This window comes from Cygnus olor, chromosome 16 (genome assembly GCF_009769625.2).
Source record: "Cygnus olor isolate bCygOlo1 chromosome 16, bCygOlo1.pri.v2, whole genome shotgun sequence".
Lineage (NCBI taxonomy): Eukaryota > Metazoa > Chordata > Aves > Anseriformes > Anatidae > Cygnus > Cygnus olor.
Genome location: NC_049184.1, coordinates 7874120 through 7901479, shown reverse-complemented (window position 1 = coordinate 7901479; position 27360 = coordinate 7874120). Strand labels below are relative to the sequence as shown.

Genomic DNA, 27360 nt, shown 5'->3' with positions numbered 1-27360 from the left:
AGTGTTATTCCTGTTGAAACCCTCTCATTTTGCATGGAATACTTAAAGATTCATTATCTTAGGGAAACAATCGTCATGCAAGTTTCTAATTTAACATTTGTGTTCCTCGTTATAGGTAACCTGAGTTCCAAATGGTTTGGTTGATTAACACTTTACATTAAGCCATCATAAAAAAATAAGATAATCATTGTGGTGAAGAAACTAAATATCTAGTACTGTTTGGCAACAGAATAGATGTTAAAAAATGAAGTTAAGTGGAAATTTAGCACCAGGATAGCTAAAGTAGTTACTTAAAGGTTTCTAGAGTAGGACTGGGAACAGCTCTCAGGTTTGCTGGGCCTAGGATTTAATCACCAAGCTCAATAATCTCCTCAGGCATTGAGTCACATGCCTAGACCTTAAGGCAGCCAGTGGATAATTATTAAGCCTGTTGGAGTTCATCATTTCCCCAGGTGAGCTGAATTTAGGATGAGGATTATAGAGAAGGTGGAAAGCTCCTTGGAGTGCAACCAGTTGGCTCAGTCTCATGGAACAGGAAACTTCTTTAGCTAATGTTATTTTAGAGCCTTGACTAACAGGGAGTATTAACAAAACTAGATAAAAATAATTAAGACTTAAAGGACTATATTAGCTAGAAGCCAAGCAGGAACCTGACAATCTGAAAGAATCATTTGCAGAGAGTTCATTTTCTGCTTTAAACGTGGTAGATATATAACTAATGGTTAGGGATGTTGTAATTCATCAGGTTAGCACAAGCAACCCTGTATGTGGGACTTCTGTTAGAAACAGTATTTCGTTTTGCAGTTGCTTTTAAAAGTAAGTGAAGTGTTAGTTGCTGAAAAAACACTGTAATAATTATATCTTGTATGTAATCTGGGCTTGGGGGTAGGCTTTCCTAAAACGTGGTAGGGCTTTAAGTGCTCCCTTTAGTGAGTACAGGCAAGCAAAAAGATAGCTGTTATTAAAGGTTTTCTGTGTTAGCTCTGTCAATCAGAAAGATTATAGCTTATCCGGTCTCTTGGTAATGTTTTAAAGCTAATTGTGTGTGTTTGTCATAGTCTGTGTGCTTCTTGTGTCCAAGCTAGTGCTTAGAAGTGTAAATGGTTTAGCTTATCTCTGGAGATTACTGGTAGCTGGGGAGCAAAAGTCTCTTGAATTCTACTTCCAGTTCACAGTTGTTAGGCCTTGAGCAGATCAAAAACTTGTTGCCTTGTTTTCCTGAATTGCAGGTGAGAGTTAGAATGGCAACGTCTGTGTCTTGCAGCATGACTAGATCTATAGTTGACTCAGCAGGTGGTGTGAATGTGTACATAGCATTAGGCCCTCAGCTAGTGGTCCAACAAGTCTGTTAAGACAAATACTAACTGTATGATCCTTTACCTGTTCCAGAAACTAGTTTTTCTTTTCCTTGCTTAATGTCCCCCACTTCCTGAAGAAATGGGGACCTGCACAATTCTTCTGCCTTTAAAAAGAGGCAAAAGAGAACCACTAGGCTTCCTTGAGTCTGCTTCAATCTTGGAGAAGGAACCATTTCTTATTTTTGTTGAAGTCAAAAAAAAACAACAGCAAAAAAAAAACTTGTAGCTTTTCTTCATTGGGTATGTGGGGCTGGGCCTTAACGTTCTAATGTTATCCATTAAAGTGTTTTCAGTGTGTCCAAGAGCTTTACTCCTTTTGGTAAAAATATATGGGATTTGGAAACTGGAAACTCTCTGGGTTAGGCATCTCTCTTCTCCCAGGTGATGTGTTTTGCATCTTTCCCGTATTTCTCTTCTCTTTCTACAGAAAGTCTCTCAATAGAAGTTCAGTGAGATCAAGAATGTCACTGAAGTCCCCCAAGGCATATTCTTCACTGCAGAAAGGGGCAGTCATCTGGGATCCAAAACCACTGCAGGTGAAGAAAATTTTTGAAGCTTTGAAGAAAGGACTTAAGTAAGGACTCTTTTTAAATATTGTAATTTACTGTACCTAGTCATGCTGCTTAACTCTGTGTATGACATTGTTCTCTGTTTCCATTCGCCATTCTTTAAATAGCGTGCTACTCTGGAGTTTAAAAATCTTCTTTCATCACTGGGTGGCTTGTTGTAAGAGAAGGGTCTAAGCAGATCCCCCTGAAAAATTTAATTGACTTGAAGTGATGAAACAGATCTGTAGTACAACTCCATCTTTTTATGGCAGAGTAAATAACATTACTAAATGTGTTATTTCAGTTTTCTTGCTTTAAAAGTAGCACTATTTCAGAGTCTTTATTATAGTTGACTGCTGTTGTCTATGGTTGTAGACCATGTTATGTTAGTAAAGACTTGACTAAAAAGGCTAAAGGCCCAATTTGTTCATTTTCTCCATCTGGCAGATGTGGGGTGTATGTAGCAGACATAATAGATCAAAGAATGGGCTGGCAACCTGAATTTGGGGTGTTCTGGCTTTGAGGAAGCTGTCAGTTACATCACTGAAGCACTTACATCGTTCAATGTTGAAATGGTAGATAAAACATAGATGAGCTTGCTTTCTTGGTGTTATAGACCAGAAGTTGAGAAGTGGTGGTAAAAGCTGTTTGTACTTCACATCTTTGACTCCATTAGTGAGAGGAAACTGATGAAGCTTTAACTGAGTCCTGAAACCTTACTATATAAAATATGAATCATTAGAGTTGATATTGATGGATGTGGTCTAATATTGCAGGAACTTCATTTACACCCTGAGGCAGCTGTTGGAAGATAAAATATTGTCCCTTGGATTTGTAAAACCTGTTACTTTCCTGTTACTGCTGCCATCCCACTAAAAGTTGATTCATGTATGTTTTTGCTGGCATCCCACTAATGAAGTTAATTCCTATATACTTCTGCTTTCCTCAGAATTTTGCTACTGTATTAATTATGATTATAGTTTTTTTTCAAGGAAAAAATATAAAAAGCACTGTAATAACTTATCGCACACTCACATTTTTATTCTGATAAAGGACTATTAAGTTCTAGTCCTAAAAGAAGAGGAAAAAAAAAGTAAATGTCTTATTAGGATTTAGATTTAAAACAAATAATGAAATTAAATGTTTTTGCAGAGTTTAGAATTTATCAGAGCTTAGAGAGAGAAACCATAAAGTGAATTAGAGTGTTCCCAGTTCTACAGGGAATGCCATATGATCTGAATCATGCCAAAACTGAGTAGCTAACTAATTGACTAAAGTAACCTACAGAAAACAACTGTATCAAATAGCAATAGGAAGTCCAAATTTTAAGTAGATACAGATTAAGTCCATTTGGTGCAGGAGCAACTTGAGTTTTTAGAACAGAATATGTTTTATGTGCCTCCTCCTTTATAGCTATAGCAAATAACTCTTTTCTGTTAACCATCTGGATACCATTCCATCAAGCTCTAACATGCTTAAATCTAAAAGTGACAAAGCTCTCCTAAAAGGAAAGCGAAGTCTTTCTTGCAACCAGCCCTGGCTACTCCTGCACTGAGCAGTTAACAGGCAAAGGTAAAGAGTAGGCTGCTGAATGCTGCAGCCATTGGGTATCTTGAAGGATCTGTTTTTGTTAACAGTAAGAAAAATGAAGTGCATCAAAGCAAATGTGAAAAGTACAACTGTCTGACATGAAGTTATTTTGACTGCTCAGTGACTGTGTCTTATGTTGTATTTACCAGGTGACTTTTTCTATCCTTTTTCAACATAAGAGGAAAAAGTTACCTAAGTCTGATCTGTATTAAAAGCAAAATTGGAAGGAGATGTTGTCAGCAGAAATAGTTCAAGGCATTGTGAGAACTCCAAAGGGATAACCCATGCATGTAAGCAACTCTATGGGAGCCAACTGGCACCAAGTGCTTCACACCTTGCAAAATAGTTCTTGTTCTGGAAAAAGTAACGGTTACGTTAAGAAATTGTCTGGTATGCTAAAAGGTGGTATTCACTTCTGTTTGCTAATACACCGAATGACATCTGCCCTATCTTAAGAGTGTTTCTACAGGCTTTGTTCTGTAGCCCAAGTGTTTCATGTTGCAGTTCTTTGACTTTGTAAGATGGAATTGGTTGAAGACTTACAGTCACCGAGGAGTAAGATAAGACTTGCTGAACAAATGAACTGTTTTTCTACCTAACAGAAAATGTTCCAGAAGGCCAAACAAAAAATAGTGAAAATTTAAAAGGAACTTTGTGTGTTGGGCTGTGTTCTAAAACTTGCTGTTCTCCTCCTACATCCCTCCTTTCTTCTTGCCTTCAGTAATTCTTCCAGCTCTGCTGCTTTTTACCTCACATTTCCAGAATAAAGCTTATCTTTCACTTTAAACTATTTTAAATGAAGGAAAACAAAAAAAAAAGTCTGAATTCAGTGTGCATGTGCACTTGTATCTACATTATGCGCCAATGTTAGCTTTCTTGAATTGCAGTGTAGCATCCTCCTCCTGGAGGAGTGACAAGGATTCGGGAGATTCTTAATGTACATCACCTTTGAATGTTGGGTAGCAATATTGAACATCTGCAGGCACTCACTTTATACTTAAGTTCCTCTTCTTACAGGTGCTCTTGTACATCTGTCTCCTGATCCTCTATGAGTGTCCTACTTATAGGACAAATATTTACTTATGGAAACAATCCTTTCTCATCTGTTGACCCGTGTCCCTCTATATGGCCATTTGAATCTCTAGAGAGTAAAGCAAGAGAAGTCTCCTCTAGAGATGGAAGTTGCTTTTTAACATGCTACTGAAAAAAAACCTTTGAGAAGGTGTTATAATGAATGTACCAGAAAAATATAACACTTGAGGTTTTCTTTCTCTCCAGTGAATACTTGGAAGCACATCAGGCTGAGTTGGATTATCTCTCTGGTCGGCACAAAGATACAAAAAGGAACTCCAGATTGGTATGTTGCTCTTAATACCTAAATGACTTTTAAAAGGCTGGCACAAAACTAGATGGTATCTCTCTCACTTCCGGGACTCCCAGGGGTCTTACAGTTAAAACACTGAGGTAAGATCCAGCAAAGCAGCACACTCTAGAATTTACCAAGCAAGTTAGGTCTAGATGTGAGAAGTGAAGTTAGAATTTCCCTTTTTCAACATCTGACTATGATGTTTAGATCGTGTTTCTTTTCTTACTTAGGTAGTATCTCCTTGTGTCTGATCAGTGATCAGTGTTCGTACTTGAGTCTGTATGGAGAGAAGCAGAAAGACCAGGCTTTGTTTTCAGTAGTTGGTGAATGTGTCCTAGCAACTTAGATTCTGCTGTGTTCACGATTCCCTAGAACTGTCAGCATCAGTGCTAATGAAAAGACAACTCTCAGATCCAACTTTGCCTTTCATTTGGAAAGTAATAGCTAGACAAAAAAAGTCCCATGCACCATGACCAATGAACATCCAAGTCCTTATTATAGCTGATGATGAAAGAATTTGTCTCATTTCAAGCATCCATTGAGGTGCTGGAAATGCCAAACCAGCCGCATACAGAAAAAGAGACTAATTCTAAAGTTTTTTTGTCTGTCTGCTTGTAGTAAACAATACATCTTAATTTAGTGTCACTAAACGCATAGTGAGTCTTGCAATAAATGTCAAAATATTGTTACTATACATGCTCTACTGTTCAGCCTGTGCTTTTTTTCTTTCAGGCCTTCTACTATGACCTGGATAAGGTAAGATTTGAGAAGATGAGATGAAATATTGTAGGTGAAGGGAAAAAAAAAGTGGTGCTTACTGTGTTACCTAAAGGCATGTTTAGGAAATACTGAAATAACTAACCAAGTCCACCTTCTCTCTCCCCTTTTCAAAAGCAAATTCGCTCTGTGGAGAGATACATTAGAAAATTGGAGTTCCACATAAGCAAGGTAAGGGGAGTTTATAGGTTGTATATGTAAGGCTTACATTGCTATGTAAGCAAACTCTCTGAATAGAAAATACTTTAACAATAATTTGTCTGAAGGGGAGTAATACTGGGTACTTTCTGAAAGCTGTAACCACTCTGTTACTGAAGGAGGGGATTTTTATTTATTTATTTTCTTGAATGGTTCTATTCAGGCTGAGTGTTTGGCACAGCCCAACCTGAGCTTGCCTGTGAAACCAATTTGCGTATTCTGCCAGTTTGTTTGGAAAATAAATAAGTAACTCTGCTTTCGGAAGTTTTACGCATTATCCCCCTGCCCCCTTTCCCACAAGGGGCCTAGATGGGCTGTTCTTTATCATGTGTGTCTGCTATCTGCTTCCAAAGGAAATAAATCTCTCCTCTGATATGGGTAAAGGCGTAGGTGTGTTAATGTATATTGAGGGAATTAGCTTCCTGCTCCCTGAGTAATTTTTCCCCAAACAGAGTGTTACTCTACTCCCTGTCTTCCAATCTAATAATCACAGAGTGAGTTATTTCTCAATATCCCCTCCTTCTTTTGCAAAAATATCTACAAACTGTTGCACTCTGATCAGTCTGTAAAATGCAGGAGTTGCATTGTGGTGCAATACCAAGATAATTGGTTTTGGTTGTGGGTCGTTTGAGTGTGTGTTTTTCTCCACCTCCATTAAAGACTGACAATGTTCCTTCCCAGAACTTATTAAATTATGTCAGGGTAATTCTTGTTAATTCTTTTCCTCACCTCAAAATCTTAAAGGTGGAAGAACTCTATGAAGCTTACTGTATCCAGTGCAGACTACGTGATGGGGCCACTAACATGAAACATGCCTTTGCCTTGTCTCCTTCTACCAAAGCCTCCAGGGAGAGCCTAGTGGAGCTCTACAAGAACTTTCAGGGATGCACAGAGGTAGGGAATACTGCTCATGTGTAGTGATGACCTGACTGTTTCTTAGCAAAAAACGTACCAGAACTTGCTGTTGGCTTTTTATTATTGGTGGGGGGTTAAAAACAAAACTGAAATACAGGTACATAATGCAAATTGAAGCTTGTGAGATAAATACCTTACAGACAAAGCTCTTGAGTTCTGCGTGTTTCATTCCTTTTTTTTTTTGTCCCCTACTTAACTTGGCTTCATGCATTTGTGAAGACAACTGAAAAATTCATTTAATTTCTGCTTTAATACTGGAGTGAATTATGACTTCCACTGCAAGTAATGTGATGAGAATTAAATACACCAAAGTAAGCCATGCTATTTTTGTAGAACAAGCAGTAGAAGGTAACTGAAGGTGAATTGCTTAAGCAGTTCCATTCTACTGTGGAGAGGCATCACAATTTTCTAGCTTAAAAGTGGTATGAATGGTCTTTCCATTGGCCTGTACTAGTGCAAGTGTTGTAGTCTATCAATTAAAATATACAAAAAACAGCCAGAGTTCCTTAAAGATAAGAAAATGGTATGTATGGGAAGGGTAGCTATTCTTCGCTGCTTTTCAGTCCTAGTCACTGTTCAGTCTTCCTCCTAGGACATGTGCTTTATAGAAGGGGCATTGGAGGTCCATTTAGGAGAGTTTCACTTGAAGATGAAAGGTATGTTCTTCACATGTTTTCTTCAAGATTTATCAGATGAATAAATAGGTTCTCAGTAAATCAGATTTCTACATAGGAAACCCAAAAATTAATGTTGGCTGCTTCTACTGTTTTTCTGGATCAGACCCTGAACAGAATTCTGGCAAACTTGTTTGCTTCAGTGCTGTAAAGTAGATCTGTAATGGTATTTTATACTCTAGTACAAAAACTGACAAGTTTTCTTTCTTTGTCTCAGTTGAAGTTTTTCTAAAGAGGTTTGGGCTATAAGGATAGCTTCTGCATGGAGCTGAGCATAAAGGGGTGTTTACCAGATCATCTCTTTGTTTATTGACCAGATCATCTCTTTGTTTATTGTAAGCTGAAGCTTTGTGGGACATTGTAAAACTGTTCAAATACTAGGAGTTTTTCTTTTCTTTTCAGGCTTGGTGGGCTTCGCACGTCTCTGCCCAGGGGACCAATATGAGGTGCAGTATACAGTGATTCATTTTGCCCTTTATTTTACTGCTATGAATTTGCAGTAGAGAAACCAGAGCGCAAGGGTGCGACATGTAGAAGGTGAATGGGTAAACAGGCTATGATAAAACCAGGCACTGCTCTGATGAGGACAGTGCTCTGGCATGTTCATTGGTTGCTCTGGCCTCTGAGACTTAAGAGAGAAAGATTTAAGTGTTAGGAGAGGTTTTAAAAGATGACAGTGATTGTCTATAAAAACCAACCTAGCAGGTTGATATCTTCAAAGTTGCTCTAGAATCAAGTAACAGTTGCTGCCTGTTTCTTGGAAGACTGCCCTTGGCACAATTTGAATGCATCTCGGTATATTACAGGTTTGCTCCCCTACTTGTAGTGATTCCAAATCAATTCCAATGAGCCTTGTATTTCAGTACCTCTGCACCAGATAGACATGGTTTTACAAGTCTTCTGGAATGGATGGGACGTGTCGTTAGACCTTGATTTAAGGTGTTAAATCTGACAGCCTGAACCTTGCCTCCAGTCTTCTACTTTATCCAAGTTCCTAAATGCATAGCGATCAAAGGAACAGCTTTGCCTCTGCAGTACTGGAGCAGAGTGAGGCTTGTGGGCCCAAGAGTGTTCTGGGTTATGTTGACCCACCATCCTTCTCTTTGTGGTTTCCAGGTTTTTGTGCGACTGGGACGCCAAAAATGGCGGTTGAAAGGCAAGATTGAGACTGATGACAGCCAAACATGGGATGAAGAAGAAAAGATTTTTATACCTAATCTCCACGAGCAGTTTGAAATCAAGGTGTGGTGTATAATGGTTGGATTGGAATCAGTGTGTTAACAGGTCTTCTGTCATACTGCTTACTTGTTAGCCTACCATGCATTTGTCAAAACTCTTACGTAGCTTTATTTTCCTAAGCATGTAAAAATAGCAGTTAATCAACGTGCTGTGTATTGAACAGAATTCTACTTCTGTTCTTTCTTACCAGGGCTAGGAGCACTGTGTACTGTAGTGGTGCATTTGCTTTCCAATGTTCTGGAGTCTGGTGTATGTGTTTTAATTTTTTTTTTAAAATCAATATCTAGGATACTGTAGGGTGAAGTTTAGATGTGGAGACACAAAGATATGTATGTACGTATTACTTGTATTACCCATGTGGAATATTAAGTTCCTGGGGTTCTGCTGTCTATTGAAAAAGAAAAATGGGTATATGGAAAATATATCACTGCACAAGTGCATTTTGATTGTGTAGTTCAAACATCCCTATATGTGGGTGTGCTACAGATTCTTTTGTCATGTTTGCATTAAGTGGTGCTCCATGTCTCCAATAAGCTAATGGCATTTATTTATGTCAGTACGAAGTGTACTTTAAGTAGTAGTATCGGGTTCCTAAAGACAAAGTACCTCAAAAGAGGCCATACCTTTAACAGTAAGGGACCAGTGGTAGTGGTCTGTGATACAAAGGTGATATTATGCGGGTATTCCTTGGAGGAAGCTTGTATTTGTGGACTCTTATGCAGCTGGCACTGGTTCTGGTTCATACCTAGCAGGTGGAGTTAATCCTTAAATAGCAATTCCAGTGTAGTCTGGCATCTTTCATGGGCTGGACTCTGCACTGTGACTCCTGTCAACCTAAAGGGAGCTGAGATCGAAGTCTGTGCTGGACGCTATTCTATTAGGAAACTGTGCCAGTGCATGGTTTTGAGTTCTGGCAGTGATCTTAAAGCAGCCATTGCAATTGGCAATTCCTGTCTGGCAGCAAGAAGTGGATTACATAGGTGGGAGTTCTTGGCATCTTGCCAGCACAGCCTTTAGAAATGTGCTTATAACATGTTTTTGGGTGCCACTGTACAATAAAGATCAGGTGAGAGGCTAATTGAGAGGCCTTTTTCCTGTAATAGTTGTAAAAATGTGTATTAATTTCTATGACAATGAATCACTTTGTTTCATAAGAGCTAATGCAAAGCTTTACTTTCTCTGTCAGCTTATGAAAGTCTACTGACTAATGTTCTCCACACCATTCTTCTCTTTCTAATTTGTACTTAATCTTTACCCAGAACAAATTCATAGTAGGTTTAAAATAAAAACTTGAAAAGTGCCAAAGAACTTTCTGAGAGGAGCCTAGGAGCACAGCTTTTGCTAACATTTAAAGGAGATGCAGGCATGGAACTAATTCCTGAAATGGACTTTTGGTACTTGTGCTGAAATTCGGTATTGTCTGATGCTTCATGAACTTGTTTTGGAACAACTCGATGCAGAATAGATGTATGTTTTCAATAGCAAAGATTTATAGCAAATGTTTGATTTAGTTTGTTTTATTTAAGTAGCTGAATAAACCAAGTGCCAGGCTGAAAAAACTGCAGGCCTGCATCTGCATTGATAATGAACTCAGAGCTGCCTGCAGAGCTAGAAGGAAGAACTGATGCTTATGTTCAGATTTTGCTCCACAGCTTAGCCCAGAACAGTTAGAAGGGTCACAGCAGATGGAGACAGCTGCACTTCTAGATTCTTCAGGCAGTTTAGACCTGAAATATTCCAGTGTAGGTAGGCTAATATACTTGCTTGTTATTTAGATATATTTTTATGACAGTGTTCTTGTAATAAGATGCAGGCTAGACTCTGTGCTATCAATGACTACTAGAGCTAGAATTTCCAAATTTCAGACTAAGTTCATTCTTAATCACAGTCCTCCAAACTGTGTTGTTAGAAGTGCTGTACAGCTGTCTCTTTCCACCACTCAGGAATCTCCTCTTCTGTGTTGGCAGACCATGGCATATTCCTTGTGGGATTATTGGCTCACAGCAGTTTAGGATCCAAGACTTGAGTACTGGGGTTTTGAATTTGTTGTGGTCCTCTGAGCAGATCTGAGCCTGGGACGTTTGCCTTTCCATACACATGACTCTTAAGATTGTCTGCTAAGATAAAAATGGATATATTTGTCTCCGCAGGTGACAGAACTGCGAGGACTGGCCACTATTCTAGTTGGAGTCGTGACATGTGACAGCATAAACTTCTTTACAACCAAGCCTCAGGCAATCATTGTGGATATAACTGAGCTGGGCACTATCAAGTTGCAACTGGAGGTTCTCTGGAAGTAAGTACAGCTTAAAATGAGAAAAGAAAGGGGGGGGGAGCCAGAAAAAGTGAAATAAATTAAAGATTCTTAAGTATGTCACTTAGCAGCATTCAGCATCATAGTCCTCTTTCTATTTGCAGAGCAGGTGCAGGATAGATAGAAGCCTCACGCTTCCTTACAGCAACTCCAGCTGCTGGGCCTGATTTCTGAATCTGTGGGACCAGCCCTCTGGAATGGGAGCACAGGGTGGAAGGGGCAGAACCTATTTCTGTGACCCTTCAGTTCTTTCTACTGTCATTACCGCAGCCATGGCTAGCCACAAGAGCTGATTGTAAGCTTTTGCTTAGTTTATGACTTTTCTAAATGAGCATTCAACTCTAGCTCCAGTCAATGTATGTACATAAACAATAATCTTAAAGACTATGAAATGAAACTACAAATAGCAGCTTCTAGGCACAATGGAAAAAAAATACTTACTTGGAATCTAGGACAATTGCTATTACCAGGCCACAAGTCATTAAAAAAAATGAAGCTTCCCTGAAGACTTAGCACCTTCATATTTGCACTACGACCACAGCTGTTGATATAAGGCCTGTTTGTGCACAGCAGAGAAGCTTGGTTACAGATGCACGTTCAAAACAGTTGGTTATTTTCATGGTGCCTGTGACTTGTTAAATTGTTTTATACTTGTTCGTACTAGTTCTTGTAATTGATTACTGATGTTATTAAAAACAAATTCTCACTTTTGTGGATGCTGCACTGAAACTTCTTCCTCACTCTAGACATACCAATATAGATTTTTCAGGTTGTACTGTTACTTGTTGTTTTCTTATTTGGGTGTACCACTGCAGTCTTGCTAGGCTTTATCTTCTGTGCTCACTCTAGTTGTTTATGTCTGAGTAGGTGTATGATGAGCCTAAATTAGTCCTTTCCCAACAGCAGTATCTGATATGTATTAATTTGTAGCTCTGTTGTCTACAGATCATGTGATAACTCTCTGAACTTATTAAGATTTTTTTTAATAGTAAGAAAATGAGTGACCTGCTTTCCTGAGAATCTCTGAAGAAGTGAGGAAAATGATTTTACAGCTCATTAACTACTGCTTTTTCTTGGGTTTGTGAGGGTTTTGTGTGTGTGAATACCCTGATATAACCTTGCCTGTAGGACGGTGGTGTTTTTTTTTTTTCCTACCTTCCTAACATAGAAAGCAGTTATATAATTCAGTGAACTTAACAACAGATCAGATTGGTACTGGGGAAAGCTTCTCAGCTTCTTGGGAAGCAAAGGCAGCTGCTTAATGCTTGGGACTGTCAGTGCACATTGAGCATCTTGTCTGTAACAAATCAAAACTTCTTAGCTTTTTTCCGTTACTACTGTGCAGGGATTAAACTTAGTTGTTTTAGTGAAATGCCTAATTAAATAGTGGGACATCCTCACTTGTACTTCTGTATGTGGCTTACTGTGGTGCTCAGTTCTTCCCAGCCCACCATGTCAAAGGAGCTTTTGAACATTTCATCAAAAATTGGCCTTTCCAGAAGGCCCTTATTATGGATCTAGACTCTCTCCAGGAAAAGCAGAAAATGAGCAATGTTTAGATTAGGAAGGGCACCATGTAATGGCTTGCAGGCCAGACTCACTTATGACTCAGCCTTAAACAGCGCTTCTCTGACCTTCTCATTTTCTTAATCACCGAAAATTAAAAATAAAAAGTTTGTATGTGTTTAATGTGTGGTCTGCCAAATAGATCTTACCAAAAGAGAAACATTTCCGTGCCCTTAGGATAAAATAACCAAATGTATTTTATAGTCAGGCTTGAAAATCAAGCCTTAATACCCTATTTCTACTTTTAATTACCTTTGGAAGCATAGTTTGACTTGAACCTTGACTTAATTGTTGACATAATTAAACCTTGACATAATTTGACTTAGTCTTTTAAGCCACAAACAGAAAAACTGCCACATGAAGGTTTTCTGTTGCAATTCCAATTCGAGTGCTGAGAAATAGTTTTTGGGCCCTCTTTCTGGGAGAGGGGAAAGAAGAGCTTTATTGATCAGCATACTATTTTCTGCATGCCTTTTGTGTATACTGTGGTTCTTGAAAACCTATTCTGTTGAACTGCAAACACAATTTGGCTGAAACATAAGGCTTAGCAACAGTATCTGAAACTTGTTTTCAAACACACACACACTGCTCCAAGTCAATGAGAAACAAACTCACACAGCAGAGTTCTATGTGCACCTGTTGTTTATGGCAACTTTTTTCCTCCTGAGATCTAACATTGGGTATCAGTATATGTTTTGGTGAGGTGCTGCAGCTGCTCTGGGGCTTCTGAAGCCTCTCTTACTTACTTGAGAAGCTGAGCTGCTGATTAGTTGGGTAACAAAGCCTTATTCCAGAAGCTTGCTGTGATCATGCACTGTATGTCCTGTGAAGCTTCTTACTCGTGGCAAAGCACATACATAGTCTCATTTGAATCTGAAAGCAGACACATTCATGTTACAATTATTGAAAAGTGTGTGGAGTGAGGATGTTGCAAGCTGCATGGTATCTATTTTTTAATGTAGAAACAGATTTTAAAATGAAAGACCTTTTAAAGACCAGTTCAACTTTTGGGTTTTGACATTTGCATGTTTTAAAATTGGGGAAGAAAGTAGAGAAAGGGGGTATGGGATTTATATGGGTTCTTAGACACCCCTAGCAAAGTCAGATGCCTTTATTTATTTGTCACTTCTTCCCACTCACCCCACAGTACACACACATACACCTCCAAAACTCCCACTGGCTTTAATCTGGATGTAAAAATCATCAAAAGCCCTCTACGCAGCTTTAGGGCAGGAGGGACTACAGGCAGAAGACCGTTTGCAGAAATGCCTTTCTTATAAGGGAAGTCTTTTCTCCCTATGATTTCAAGCCTAGCATCTCTAGAAGTCTCCTTTGTGGAGTAAAGGAGACATGCTTTAATGAACTCTAGGTGTAAAATTTGTTTTTGCCCTTATGGAAAGTGCATATTGAGTGATGGCACACTTGTGATGGAGATTGAAATCACTTCTCTTTTGTGCTAACCCACATAAATGGCACTCTTACAGGTTTATTTCATACTTGTTTTTGCTGAGTTTACTTGCTTGGCTTTTGTCACTGTCAATAACTGGCATGAATACGTTTTACAAATTTTTGTCTCCCAAAAGAACTGTATGGGGAAAAGCCCTTCCTATTCTGGGATATTGTATGGTTTCTCAGATGATAGCCTAAGTCTCCAAAGCTAGTGGTACTTGTGACTGAATTTTCTAGAAGAGTATAACTTAAATTATGTTGATACTTGCTTGTTGCAGCAGCACGCTGGTCAGACTGCAGCTTTTGATTGGCAAAGACGGACCCTCCTATGGCACTGGGGACAACCATCACCCAGCTTTTAGAGCTGGCAACAGCTGAGCTGGGAGCAGGACTAGCAGTGATGCACTTTTTTGGTAGTTAATCCCCCACTTCGAATTTCTCTGTGTATGAGAAGATTTCAACTGTGTATTTCTGCTGTGTTTCAGTTTTGTGAAAGGTGTCAGGATCCTACCAAATAGAATCTCCAGAGCACTTCTGCACAGAAGGCAGGCTGGCAGACTCTTCCTCTTTGACACCCTGTTTGTTTACAGGAATGAGAAGTTGCATGGTGATAATTCAGGGTGTTTCTATTTTCAAAGATAAAGCACTCTAAAACAACTGCTTTTTCTTTGATTTAAGAACAACTAAACAAACCTGTCAGCTATGCCCAAATGTCCCTGAAAGGCAAGCTTTCACTACGGACCTGCTTTGTGAGAAATCCAAGTGTAGATCACTCTTCCGCCTCTAAATGTATATTTTCTTTAACTAGGCCGCTAGTCTTCTCGCCTCTAATAAAAGTTCCTTCAGCTCCTTTATAGATTATGCCATGAGGAGCATGAATGAGCTTGGGCCTGTTGCAGAATTGCTTTGCTGGCCAGTTTGGCAGGAGACTTGGTTTCTTTTGCCAACCTAAACAGCAGTCTGAATTCTCTCTCATGAAGGACAAAAATAAAGCCTGTATTCTCTTCTCAAAACTTCAGTTAGTGCCCTGTTCTGGGATCTAAGGGTACCAGCCAGCCACAACCACTCTTGTAATTTCTGCCTGCTTTGAGCATATGCTGGCCTGGCTCACAAGGGTTCCTGGAGGAGGAGAGAAAACCTGAAGGGAGAATAAAAAAAGGAAAGTCTGTTTTCTTTTTTTTTTCTTTTGGAGGGGGGGAGCGCAAGGGGGATACATCCTTACTGACAGTCCTCCTATAGACAAAAACTTATATGAATAGATACTTACACAGGTGTGTTTAGGCAGTAGTGCATTGCTATACTGCTGTGCTTTGTATCCAGATGATGTTTCATAGCTTAGTCCAATAACAAGCTGTCCTAACCGTGAAATTGGTGCTCATTATGCCACAATGAACAGCAGAAACCAAACTCTGATCACCCTGTTAAAGTTGCGTCGATATTTTCATGTATATCCATTAGAAAAGGAAAAAAGAAATCTCACGACTTGTTAATAAGTGAGCCTGCCCCAGCTGACCAGAATTTTTGTTGGGATTAACGCAAGTCTGGGTCCACAGGCTTAACGAGGGCATTCAGATATGTATATCCATCACGAGTCCTTTGGCCCTATGGCTATTTAATACATGGCGGGACTGGACAAAAGGAGGCTGGTTAGGGTGCTGTCCTGCCCGTGGGAGAAAGGAGTTCAGAGCCTCTGGAGCTGAAGACAGAATTGAGTTCAGCTCTTCTATGCTCTGCCCCATTGCTTATGTTCCTCTGAGGACATAATCCAGGAAGTGTCCTCCTTACACACCCAACGGAAAAATGAAGAAGGGTGAGGAAATGGTAGAAATCTCAAGTATTTCACCCCTCCAAAGGGCGGGGATTTTGATAAAACATCTTACTGGTATCTGTGCATGGTACTGGCAAGGCTGAGGCACCTCTGTGTGTCAAAGTGCAAAGCTTCTGATGTCATGGGAGGTTCAATCTAGGAAACACGAGCTCTGATAAGTTGTAAACCCCTTCAAGGTCAGGCTGGGGACATGTTTTGGACGTGAATGCTGAAGTCCTGCAATGGTGCTAAGGCAAGCTAAAGGAGTTTCATACTCTGCATTAGTATCAGCCTTAACAAAGGCATTGTAATGTCATGCATTTCGGTTAATTAGTCATAAGCAAAGGCCAACATGCGTTTGGCAATATAGAAATAGAAAGAGGACAACAAAAATGATTAGAGAGATGGCGTCACTTTCATTGCAAGGAGAAACTAAATAGGCTAGAATTTTTCAGGCTTGAAAAAGTGTTGATGCGTAGGTGTTTGCTGTACAGAGTGTGAAAAGGAAATGACTAGCCACAGAGGACACCCCAAGTCAAAGTATTTGTTCTGTGTTTCAAAGTTAAATAATCAAACTTCCGCGTCCTTCTGGCCTACGCAGATTTTGTGTCAGTGATCACAAGAAGTGGCTAGACAAACTAAGGACAAGTTCGTCTGCTAGTGACGATTAATGGCAATATTCTGCTTATAAAGTCTGGCGCATGACACATCTAAGCTATGGATTGCCTGAAATTTGAGTATATGTCTGGGGAAGGCCTGCTACAGTCGACCTGTCTCCTGTGCATTTCCTTCCTGGCTTCTGTCAATGTCAAGATGTTGGGTGCGATGGACTCTTAGATCTGTCCCAATGTGATGCTTTGTTTGCTGTACAATGTGGAGCAGCATGACAGATCATACCCAAAGAGCTTAAAAGCAAGAGATAATAGATAGTTTTGAGCAGACTTGATTCTTTCCAGTGTTTGTTCACCCTTCTTTTCACTCTCTCTTCTTGCTATCCTGCAGTAACAGCGACTGCCTGCCTGTGCGGAGGGCAGCTCTATAGCTGTGTTTTGCTAGAGGGTACCAGTAATTGTCAAAAGGGCAAGATGATTTACATTGTTATTCCTGTCCCTTCCCTACCAAGTGTCATTTTGCATTACTGTATTGCTATATTACAAGCTACAAATGAAAAACCTGAGGAATGGATCCCCATGTCTCTTAAGAAGCGCCATGGATGGAAGCAATTTGCTTCCATCAGTAAACATAGCAGGCTTTGGCTACGAGGTTCTTGCTGTCAGAAATCTGATTTATTTTCTATGCAGTGAGACAGTACAGATGGTTGTTAATGTGACTGCATGGAACTGGCCTGTTTGATGAACCCCAGCTGGGTGACACTGGTTAATTTAGCCAATTAACCTGTATTAGGCGAGCTCCCATAGCGTTACCTCCATGCTGAGGATGATAGTGGTGAGTTGCACTGAAGGATGCTGTCCATGTGCAACATGAGAAGTTAAGAGGAGGAAAATTAATTACGTTTTTCCTTTATTATATGTTTTATGTTTCCTTTCTGTCTGATACGGTGTGTATCTCACTAGCTGTCCAGTGGCTATCAGCAAGCAACCTGTACCATACTTGCCAGCACTGTTGGCCACGTAGGAAACTACAGCAGGACAGGGAACTTGTCAGACTGCTGGCGTGTTGGACTCTTCTTCCAAAGACTGTGGCACAGGTCTCTTTCTAAAGGGTGTTGTGAATTCTGCATAAAATATACAGAGTTTTTGCCTACTTCCTTCTTTCTCTGCTGCTGCAACCAAAGGTACTGGTCAGAGAGGCAGTCCCTCTTTCCTTTTATTCACCCTGCTGTTTACTAAATGTCACAATTCAAATCCTAACTAATCCTGTTGCTAGACGTAGCTGTACTTGCTGGTTGTACTGACACTTGCGTTTTTGTTTCTTTTGCTACAGACCCTTTGACACAGAGAACCTGTTTTTGTCACCTGGAACCACTGCCAAGTTTTCTGTGGGTAGCAGGAAGAACTCTTTGTACAACTGGACCCCACCAAATACCCCCAGCTTCAGAGAGAAATACTATCTAGTGAGTACGCTGAGGAAAACAAATGCGAAGTGCAAACCTAGGATGTGATTTGTGGATTAGGTTAGGCTATTGAAGAGCACAGTCAGAAATGTGGGAACATGTAACATTCTAGAACCATTGCAGATTATCTGGGGGCTTCTTCGTATTTTATTTTTATTATTTTTATTTTATTTTAACCTCTATTAATTTGAGTTTCATTTTAGATTTTGTAGAAGAAATGAAATCACTGCCAAATATGCCTCTTGGCAGCCAGAACGGTGGGGATCTGGGCACGTTTTTAATACTCTACAGTGGGAATCAAACTAGGATCCAGCCTCAGTGGTCATGGTGCAGAGCAGTATCTTAGAATTGCTATGTAAAACAAGCCTTCTTCCTCAGCTCCCCTTTTTGCCAAGGGTAGCCCAAGGGAATAGAAAAACCTCTCCATGCATTCAAGAGGGTTTTAATCTAGTGGTTGTTTTATATGATCTCTATTTCTGCAATATGTCTCAAATACTGATAATGTTATATATACATTCCCCTAATATCAAGTCTAAGTCAGATTGGTGTTGCCTCACCATGCCAGGAAACACGGTTCTCTACCTTAGGTGGTATCTTATGCTTTTCAGTTATATATGTGCTCACGTATACGTTTGTTTGCTGCAGTCTGTTTTGCAACAAAGACAGAACCAAGGGGATGTAAGTGAAGAAGCTCAGCCTCCCAGCATACTGAGCTATTTGGCTGCCTGTGATTTTGGTGTGCATGAGAGGAGCAAGCCTCACGATCCTGTAGAGACGAGTGAAGCGGACTCATTCAGCTCTGAGGATCTGAAAGGGACAGAATCTAGAAATACAACTCCAGCTGCAGACCACAGGACATTGCCATTGGTGATTATTCAAGAGGCTTGTGCAGAAGAGCGACATCCACTTCCAAATCATGCAACTCTGGACATTCTGAAGAAGACTCCGTGTGCGGATGGATTTCCAAGTAACCCATCTACTTTTCTGAGTCGTGGTAAAGGCAGCAGAGCTTCTTTCAACCAGGCCAGAAATCGCCATCTGACAGAACAAGAAAACATTAGCCAGAAAAGCTTGAATGCTGCAAATGATGTAAAACTAGATGGATGTATGAAGTCAATTGATAAAACTCTCCAAGAACTGTTAAATTTGCTGAAATTACATGATGTTAGGCAAGCCCAACTGGAGAAATTGGAATACCAAGTTTTATCTATGAGGGATAAATTAAAGGTATGGTAGTGTTTTACTCTTGGTAGCTTCCGCTGCATGTAGTTTTCGCTGTTACTCCTGGAACTGTAAAAATTTCATGACCCTGTAGTGGGCTTGACATCAGGATGTATCAGTGGCATGTTCCCCAAAAATAAGCTTGGCCACCAGAGGTCAGTCAGTACTCAGAAAAGGCAGCCTTGAGAGCTGACTACGCAGAAGCACTGTGTTGCATCTCTCAGGGACAGCATTCAAATACTACTCAGAGGTCAATAATCTGGAAAAAAAATAAATTAAGAAACTGCATGCAGTCAAACTGGAAACTAGTCTGGGTTAAACAGAATCTGAAAAGTTCTTGGATACTACACTGACATGCAGCAGCCTGCTCAGATTGCTACTTCTGGATATGAAACAGGGAATACGACACTAATGGCAGGAGATGCAGGGAAAGTCAGCTCTTGTACCAACCTTCACAGGTGTGGAAATCCAAAAAGCAATACAAAAAGACTAAATATTGAAGCATGCTGTGGAATTAATTAGTAACCAGTTTTTGAAGTCAGCAATGTACCAAGAGCTAGTTTTCCTGATGGTTTGATGCCTGCAAATAACAGTATTTGTCCCTCCATTCTATCAACAGCTAAAGACACTTCACCACAAACGTTCATCTATGGAAAGTTTAATGGTGGAGACAGTGCTGGAAAGTTTTGACTTTTTAAACGCTGACTGCAGTGCTGATGAGCTTTCGTTATTTGGAAGCATAAGAACAGCCAGTATCAGGTAGGTACCTGCAGCATTTTATTATAGGGGACAAGGAAAAGGGGAAAGCAAGGCTGATCCCAGGGACACTTACTTACTGATAGACTATGCTTGGCTAGGTACGAATTGCACAGAGCTGCTAATGGTATGAATATCCAGGATAGAAACAATTTTTTTAAAAATTATTTTTGAAGGCTCTGAGATTCATTTCATTCATTCAACAGCACATACAATGACAGCACGTTTCAGTCCCTGAGCTGTGACATGAAAACAGAAACAAGAGGTGTAACTACTGGTGATGACAACTTAGATGTACTTTTGATAACTCATCTGAAGCTGTGCAAAGCTCTCTTGCAGGTAAGAAATAGCCTATGGGTTTCCAGGGCAGTGGTTCAGGATGGCAATCGTGTCCCAGCAATGCAGCGTATACATGTATGTGGGCAGATCACATTGTACAAAGGTCATAAAAAACCACTGCCTTTTCTTAGCCTCTTGGTTTTTATGAAGCTCTAACAAATGCTTCTGTGCACAAAGCAGGCTGCCAAAGAAGTAGGATAAATTTTGGTTCCATTGTGTGCCAATAACAGGTGATTATTATTATTATTTTTATGAATGGAAAAACTGCTGCCTCTAGAAAGAACTGGTAGCATATAGTGAAGGAAGAATTCTTACCTCTCCTTGAGACCTCATTCCCCTGTTGATTTCAGTTAGTGCTCAAGCACATTATTGTCCTCAAAGTATCACCTCAGTATGCCTGTAGAAGACAGTATATCTGTTACTATTGATCTGCTACACAGTTGTCAGTAGATGGGGCAGAGAAGAATTTCAAATGCTGGACAGTCTTTTCCGGGAGAATGTGATTTATTTATCCTGTTCTGCTGAGCAGCTTTGTACTCAGAAGTGATGAGAAAAGAGGCCTTTTGAGAGAAGCTGGTGTTTTCTCACAGATTTTAGAAGCTTGATTCTATGAAACAAAAACTCATTCATCTTGAGCTTGATACTGCCTTTGTTTCAGCTACTGAGATGAGCATGTTGCATTTCAGAAACTCAGATCACCAAACATAGCCCAGATTGTCCAGGAGAGCGTTTTGGAAGAAGTGTCAGAGCAGACACAAGTCCTGGGGGATGTCTTGGATATGTCTGTTGAAGAAAGTGAGTAACTGCATATTGTCAAGGCATTCCAGAGATATGAGAGTTACAGGTTATGCTGTTTGAGTTTTCCCAGATACATCGCAGTTTCATTCTAGATTCCTTACAAGCATTCATATAACTAAAAAAGTTCTTACAGATAAATTTTAAATTCTTAGAAAAAACATGTCTCGTTCAGAGGTTCGGAGTTTTCCGCTTGTGAAGGTACATAAGAAAGGGTCTCTAAAATGCTTGGAAGTGGCATGCCTCTTGCTGGTAGAAGTGGAAATGGTTAAACTCACAGAAAGTTCTTTTGAAACTCGAATCAGATGACAGGAAAAGTGACTAATGAACTGAGGGGCAGTAGAGCTCTGCTAGGCCTCTCATTCAGGTCTCCTAATGACAGGTAGGTACCACAACCAAAGCTTGCTGAAATCAGTACTTGCAGATGTTTAAAATACTGGCAGCAAATCTCCAGCTTTGAACCAAGCCATCTATATAATGCAAATACAATTTATGCTGACACATCCCTAGATACGCCATGCGGTGCATAATTTCTTATGTAAAATCCAAAATCTGCTAGAGCTCACTGTTTTCCTAAAATGTGATTTTTCAGTTATTCAGAAGACTAAGAAGAAGAAGCACTATCTGAAAATCTGGAGTGATCTTGCAGAGCCTGGCAGTATCTTGTTTGCTTCGGCAGAAAGATTCCATAATGCACTGAAATACACATCGGCACTCAAAATGAAGGAAAAATACCCTGGTCAATTAGAAGCAGGTACCAGTGCGTTCCTTGAACATGAGGTTGCTTTGGTTTCATTTTGTTGCAAGGATGAAAATTGTCCTTGTGCCTTTAAAGAACATATTTGTTTTAAGCAGCTTACATCTAACCAACTTTTCCTTTTCCCATTTGTTCTTTTCTGTGTTATCATTTCAGTATTGCGGAGATTTCTAGAGCAGATTGTCACTTGTGATGGATTGCTCCCCTCTCCGTACCACCAAACAGAACCAGTTACTTTATTCCAATTTTATAGCTACCTGGAGAAACATCATATTACCAGCCTGGACAAACACTTGGGAAAACTTGCTAAAGAAGGTAATGGCAGCACTTGACTTCTTAACTCAAATCATCAAGCCCAGGAGCTGCTTCTTCCTCCTCAGGTTTCTGGTGAAGATAAACTTCCAGAGCAGAAAACAGCCCTACCATTGCATTGCCAATTTGTTTTGGTTTTAATTCCCCTTATAACCATGCAAGGTTAGTTAGAACAGGATAGGCATGCTTGACTCTCACATCTGACCAGGTAGAAACAAAACAGAGGTGTGAAGGAAACATTCATCCCAAGTGTTGTGAAAAAAGGATTCTGTGATGTACTGAAGTTAGAGCAGAAACCAATTTGGCAGCAACCTACACCTAGATTCAAGGACTGAGTAGATGTCTGTAGCTTTGTGTGGCTATATCAGCAGCAATGACACAGTTAATAGCAATAAAATTTCAGAGGTTAGTAGCACGTGCTTTCTAGGAAGTAGCCAGAGTCTTGCTGAAGCTTAGTCCAATAGCACTTTAAAATTTAGCCTGTACCAGAAAATAATTATTTTTAAAATGGTCCTGATACTGGATGCATCTTTAGTTTTATTTTTGATGCAGATGATTTATTGGGTAGGGGACTGAGGATTTGTGCATTATTAGTGAAAAAGACCTGGAATACTCTTCAAATTCAAATTGTCAATTCAGCCTCTGATTTTTTTTTTTATTTTGAAAAGATACAAGGTTTTCTTTTCGACCAATACAGCAAGATTTTTCAAAGCTGTTTAAAAATTATTTTGCTTGATCACTTTTTCCCTTTGTTTTAGGACTATTCTGGTTGTCTTAATGTCCAAATGTGCAGGAGTTCTCTTGCATCGTGTGTTGTACTTGATGCACCCAGGTCTTATAAGGACCAGGGCTTTGTTGCATCCTGTGCACTAAAATTATGAAATAATAGTCACTGCTCCATTTGTCTGACAGTCTGGCATAGGAGGAAATGAAACAATGAAAGGGAAAGAAGACAGGATGGTCAAAGGGGCAGTCATCCTGATGTGTTTCCTGCTGTGCCTAGCTTGCTTATTAGCCATGTGAATAACTTCATAGGCTGAAGGAGACAGAATTAGAGAGGAGTTTGTCTTGTCTTGAAAATGTCTTCATTTGTCATTTATTGAAGTTAAGTCATTTCACTTGCAGTGATGCTAATTGAGGAGCTGCAATGCCCTGGACGGCTGAAGACTCTTAAAAAATTGAAAGGAAAGCGATTGAACAAGCTCCAACCTCTACCGCAGACTTTACGGCTGCTTGGGATTTTACAGCTGGATGACAACCACCGCGTCAGCAAAGCAGCCACATCCTGCCTCTCCCGTGCAGCAGCAAACAAGAACTTTAGGGAAAAGGTTAAAACTTACAGTACTTACCAGCTTCTCTAATTAGATGCTGGAATACATGCAACTTGTTTTATCCTAGAATAGTACTGTTGCACTTCATCAGTCTGTTCTTGAACCTAAACCACGAAGTGCTCAACTGATTTCTCTGTATCCTTTATTCAATTTCACATAGGTAAAACAGTGCTAATGTCAGTCTGAATTTGAGTGCTCAATTATGCTTAGGTTATAAAACCTTTCTTCTTATTTGTTTTTTTTCTTTTTTTTTCCTTTAGGCTCTCCTTTTTTACACTGATGTTTTAGCTGATTGTGACGCAAGACTTCAGCAAGCTGCATGTTTGGCCCTTAAAAACCTCAGAGTAAGTATTTATAGCTCTGCTTGTTTTTTGCTGTGTCTGGGAAAAACTGCTGGGTGATGAAGTGTTTTCTATTTTTTTTTAAGCTTGTAGGGTTACTTTTTCAGCTTCCTTTTATTTGAAATCGATGAATACTTTGGCTGGCACAGTTCTAAAATACTATTACTGTTATTTAAAAGGCAGCAGGTAGAGGGAGCTGCAGTCGGCTTGGAGCGTCTCAATTTGATTTGACAGGCACAGCAGAATGGTAGAAAGGATATTTCTGAACTTCTACAGTATTGTCACAGCAGACAGTATCTGACAGGGAGACATCTAGTGTGTATGAAAATGAGCAGTGGAGTCATTTGTATATGGAGTCGGTTCTTACATTTTAACTGTAGAAATTAGAAGTTAAATCAGTTCATCTTATTTTAATAATAGGCGATTATAGACAGAAAATATTACTTTTATTTTTAAAGCTATTCTGACAGTTTCTTATAATAGCAATAAAGCTATCAAACAGCTACAAGCCTGTAATAAATTGTTTGCACACAGGCGATTATTGTGAGTACAGTTTCTACAAACATGTAGTCACAAGATAGGCCCCACAAACCGGTCTTACTCTCAAATAGTCAGATTTGCAAAGCAGCTGTTGCCATTGCACAACCTATCAGTGAAGGTCCTGATTGCTTTATGGTAATTTAACAATACTGCAGCAGTGAACTGCACACTAGAGTTTTAACACTTTTTCATGCCTTGAAAAGAGAAAGCAGCAGAATTGAGATCGTGCTCATAAAAATTAAGTGCAAGCTTATATGTTAGGGGAGAAAAGAAAGATCACAGTCGAAGTCAGATACAAGAAGAGGTGGGAGTCGGTTTGCAATGTGTTTATCTTGCAAAAAAAGTGTTCGTCAAAATGCTTGCTGAAGCTACTCTTGCAATTTTACTTTTTTTCAAACAGGCTATAGAGAGTATAGAGCAGGTCGCCCATCTGTGCCAATCTGAAATAGAGGAAGTTAGGAATGCTGCCCGGGAAACAACACTGTCCTTTGGTAAGTCTTGCATACAGCTTTCAAATATAGATTCTGAAGAGTAGCATGAAATAGTGCAAAACCAGACAGGCCTGAAGCTTTACCTATGTGTTGTACAGCATGAACACATCTGGGACCATGGAAATGTTTCGTGAACAGCTCTTTCATATACCGTTAAGTTACTACCATTAGTAATCTTCCCCTCCTAGCTTTTGTAAAAATGACATTTGAACCTGGCAGAGTACAGTAATGCTGCTTCTAGCTCTGTGAGATTAGCTAAGATGATTTAAAGATCTTTTATAAAGCAAAACAACAACAGAATATTTCAGCCTGGTAGTCTCATGTAGCCACCTACAAACCAACTAGTTACTTCTAATTTTCCTTTTCCTATTCTCCACACTGCTCCATTCTGAATACTGGAGCCATCATAAGTACAGACAAAATTGCTTTTTACCTGTTACTTCACCTGAATTCTGTAGATACACAGCGGGGTTGACCTGGTAATGAAATGTCAATGTTCTCAAGTTACTACTGTCTAGTATGTGTACTTCTAATAAAGGCAAAGGAGAATTGTCTAGGATAAGTTTATTAAATGCTTAGCAGCTGGGGAGGATGTCCACTTATCGAGGAGATGGTTAATTTCTCTTCTTGCTAAAAACAATTAAGATCATGCTTAGTTCTGGGGCTCTCCAGACTTACCTCAAAGAAATACTAAGATTCACATGCATTACAAAACAAGTTTTCCAGTTGTGATGCTCCAAATTAACGTGTTTACAGAAGGCCTGATTTCTTTTTTTCCCCATGGTGTCTTCTAGCATTTTTTTTAAAAACCTATTCCTTTAGAGATGTTTTTGTTCAGAGCTTAATAAAAACTCTCAGGAGTGACAAAGTCACAACAGAAATATTTCAACGTAGCACTTTTCTCAGGGTGTTTCTAATGGCTTTCTTTTCCTCAGCATGGGATCTATTTTCTTTCTCCATAGGTGAAAAAGGACGGCAAGCCTTTGAGAAAATGGACAGGATTTGCTGTGAATTAAGAGACACCGTGCAGCAAGAGGCTGAAATTGAAATCACAGTATTTTAGTAGTGGAATATGAGGAGCTAAATCATACTGTCCTCACAGCCACAGCTGAGTACTGAGGATTTAGTTTGTTCAGTGTCTGGTTTACTAGACCCTGCTATGTACATGTTGCGTACTGACAGAGTACAGTTTTGTTTCCAAAGTGGGCACAGTTTGCAATCTAAACCAAATAGACTGGAATCTGTATTTTCTCACTCTCAGCACATGATGAAATCTCAAATCGAGGTGCCACTTGAGTTAAATCTCCATCTCACTGGAACTGGCTGCCCCTGCACAAACTAAAAGTCAAATATGATCTATTTTCACTTAAAATATTTTATTAATTTTTGCATTTCTCTAAGAGGAAATAAATGATCACTCTCCTACAGTCCATCTATAAACTAGCGGACAACAGCTTACTTACATCAACTTCCATATAAATTAGAAAAATCTAGCAGCTATAAGTGGCTACCTTTTTTTTTTTTACGCAATTTAGTTGCAGAAGGAAAACTTGTTACTTTAAAAGCCATTTTTGGGGTAATCATTGCAACTTAGGCCAGGCTCGAGCAAGGCTTGAAAAGGGTAAGTACTGAGTGTATATCCTCAGCAGTTTACAAGGGGAAGTTATTTATCATATTAGTCATGTACAGATCAGACTGCCATATGGACAGATCTATGTAAGTTTAAAAAAAATACAAAAAGCATTTTATTTCTTTAGTCATAGACCAAGGTTTTGCATAATCACATACCCATTGTCAGGCTCCTTACTCAACACTTATTTAATGTAGTGGAGGGTAGTCATAAAGAGGTCTGGCTTCAGGTAAAATACTTGAAAGGGTTTGGCTTGTGTGTATATATTTTATATATATAGTACTTTTTCTATTCAGTATTTATTTGTTGGATTTCATACTTTTTTTCTAAAATTCTAATAAAACTTTTGAGACAAATTCCTGCAAGTCCTTCATGCTGGTGTGTCTAGAATAATGGGAACAGGGATAAGGCAATCAACCCCTCAAGGCAGGTAAGATACTTTCTTGATAAACATCCTAGCTCGATACATGGTATGGTATGTACTTCTAGCTATGGGAAGTTCAGGCTTGCGCAGTTGGAACAGGCTGGGCTGTCAGTTTTTCACTTGAGGAGGTGCAGCTTGCTGAGACACTTCAGCTCTATACTGATGAGCTCTGACTAGCAGGACCATGGTGTCAGGTCATGCTATTCCATAGCAAAGTTTGGTTAAACTTAGAAGGGGCTGCTTATCCATGGTCTAACTCTGCTTTTAATTTACAGATTTATTTGAAAGCAGGGGAATGACGTTTTCCTACTTTGGTAAGTTTTCTGCTTCCCCCTAGCTTCATTCACCTAATCTGCCCCTTCACTACACTGCCTTCAGAGAACGTTTTGTATATTGTATATATACAGTATACTGCTTCAGTAAAAGACAAGTAAATTCTTACAGTAACATTTAAAACATTTTCCAGTAAGAAAAATAACAAGCATTGGGTTAGTCCAGAGTTGCAAGTGGTTCAGAATAGAAGCCAAGGGCTCTAGCACTGAGAAGAC

General features: G+C 39.5%; 1 protein-coding gene across 10 annotated transcripts in view; it reads left to right on the top strand.

Annotated features, from left to right (window-relative positions):
• The window catches only part of RIPOR3 (RIPOR family member 3), a 58590-nt gene extending 31849 nt beyond the window's left edge, over positions 1-26741 (top strand). For 7 of the 10 annotated variants that reach the window (XM_040576428.1, XM_040576432.1, XM_040576433.1 and 4 more), the window contains 20 exons: positions 1786-1932; positions 4775-4853; positions 5595-5618; positions 5757-5810; positions 6582-6731; positions 7345-7408; positions 7829-7872; positions 8543-8668; positions 10816-10961; positions 17746-17875; positions 18521-19102; positions 19716-19855; positions 20059-20191; positions 20878-20986; positions 21579-21740; positions 21900-22058; positions 23181-23383; positions 23647-23730; positions 24668-24758; positions 25721-26741. In XM_040576428.1, the coding sequence (XP_040432362.1) occupies positions 1786-1932; positions 4775-4853; positions 5595-5618; positions 5757-5810; positions 6582-6731; positions 7345-7408; positions 7829-7872; positions 8543-8668; positions 10816-10961; positions 17746-17875; positions 18521-19102; positions 19716-19855; positions 20059-20191; positions 20878-20986; positions 21579-21740; positions 21900-22058; positions 23181-23383; positions 23647-23730; positions 24668-24758; positions 25721-25821 (2728 nt within the window). In that variant the 3' untranslated portion in view covers positions 25822-26741. Of the gene's footprint in view, positions 1-476; positions 817-1168; positions 1230-1785; positions 1933-4774; positions 4854-5594; positions 5619-5756; positions 5811-6581; positions 6732-7344; positions 7409-7828; positions 7873-8542; positions 8669-10815; positions 10962-17745; positions 17876-18520; positions 19103-19715; positions 19856-20058; positions 20192-20877; positions 20987-21578; positions 21741-21899; positions 22059-23180; positions 23384-23646; positions 23731-24667; positions 24759-25720 lie in introns of those variants that run through there. The other 3 variants (XM_040576436.1, XM_040576435.1, XM_040576437.1) reach the window with 3 other exon arrangements.
• Positions 26742-27360: the final 619 nt, after the last annotated feature.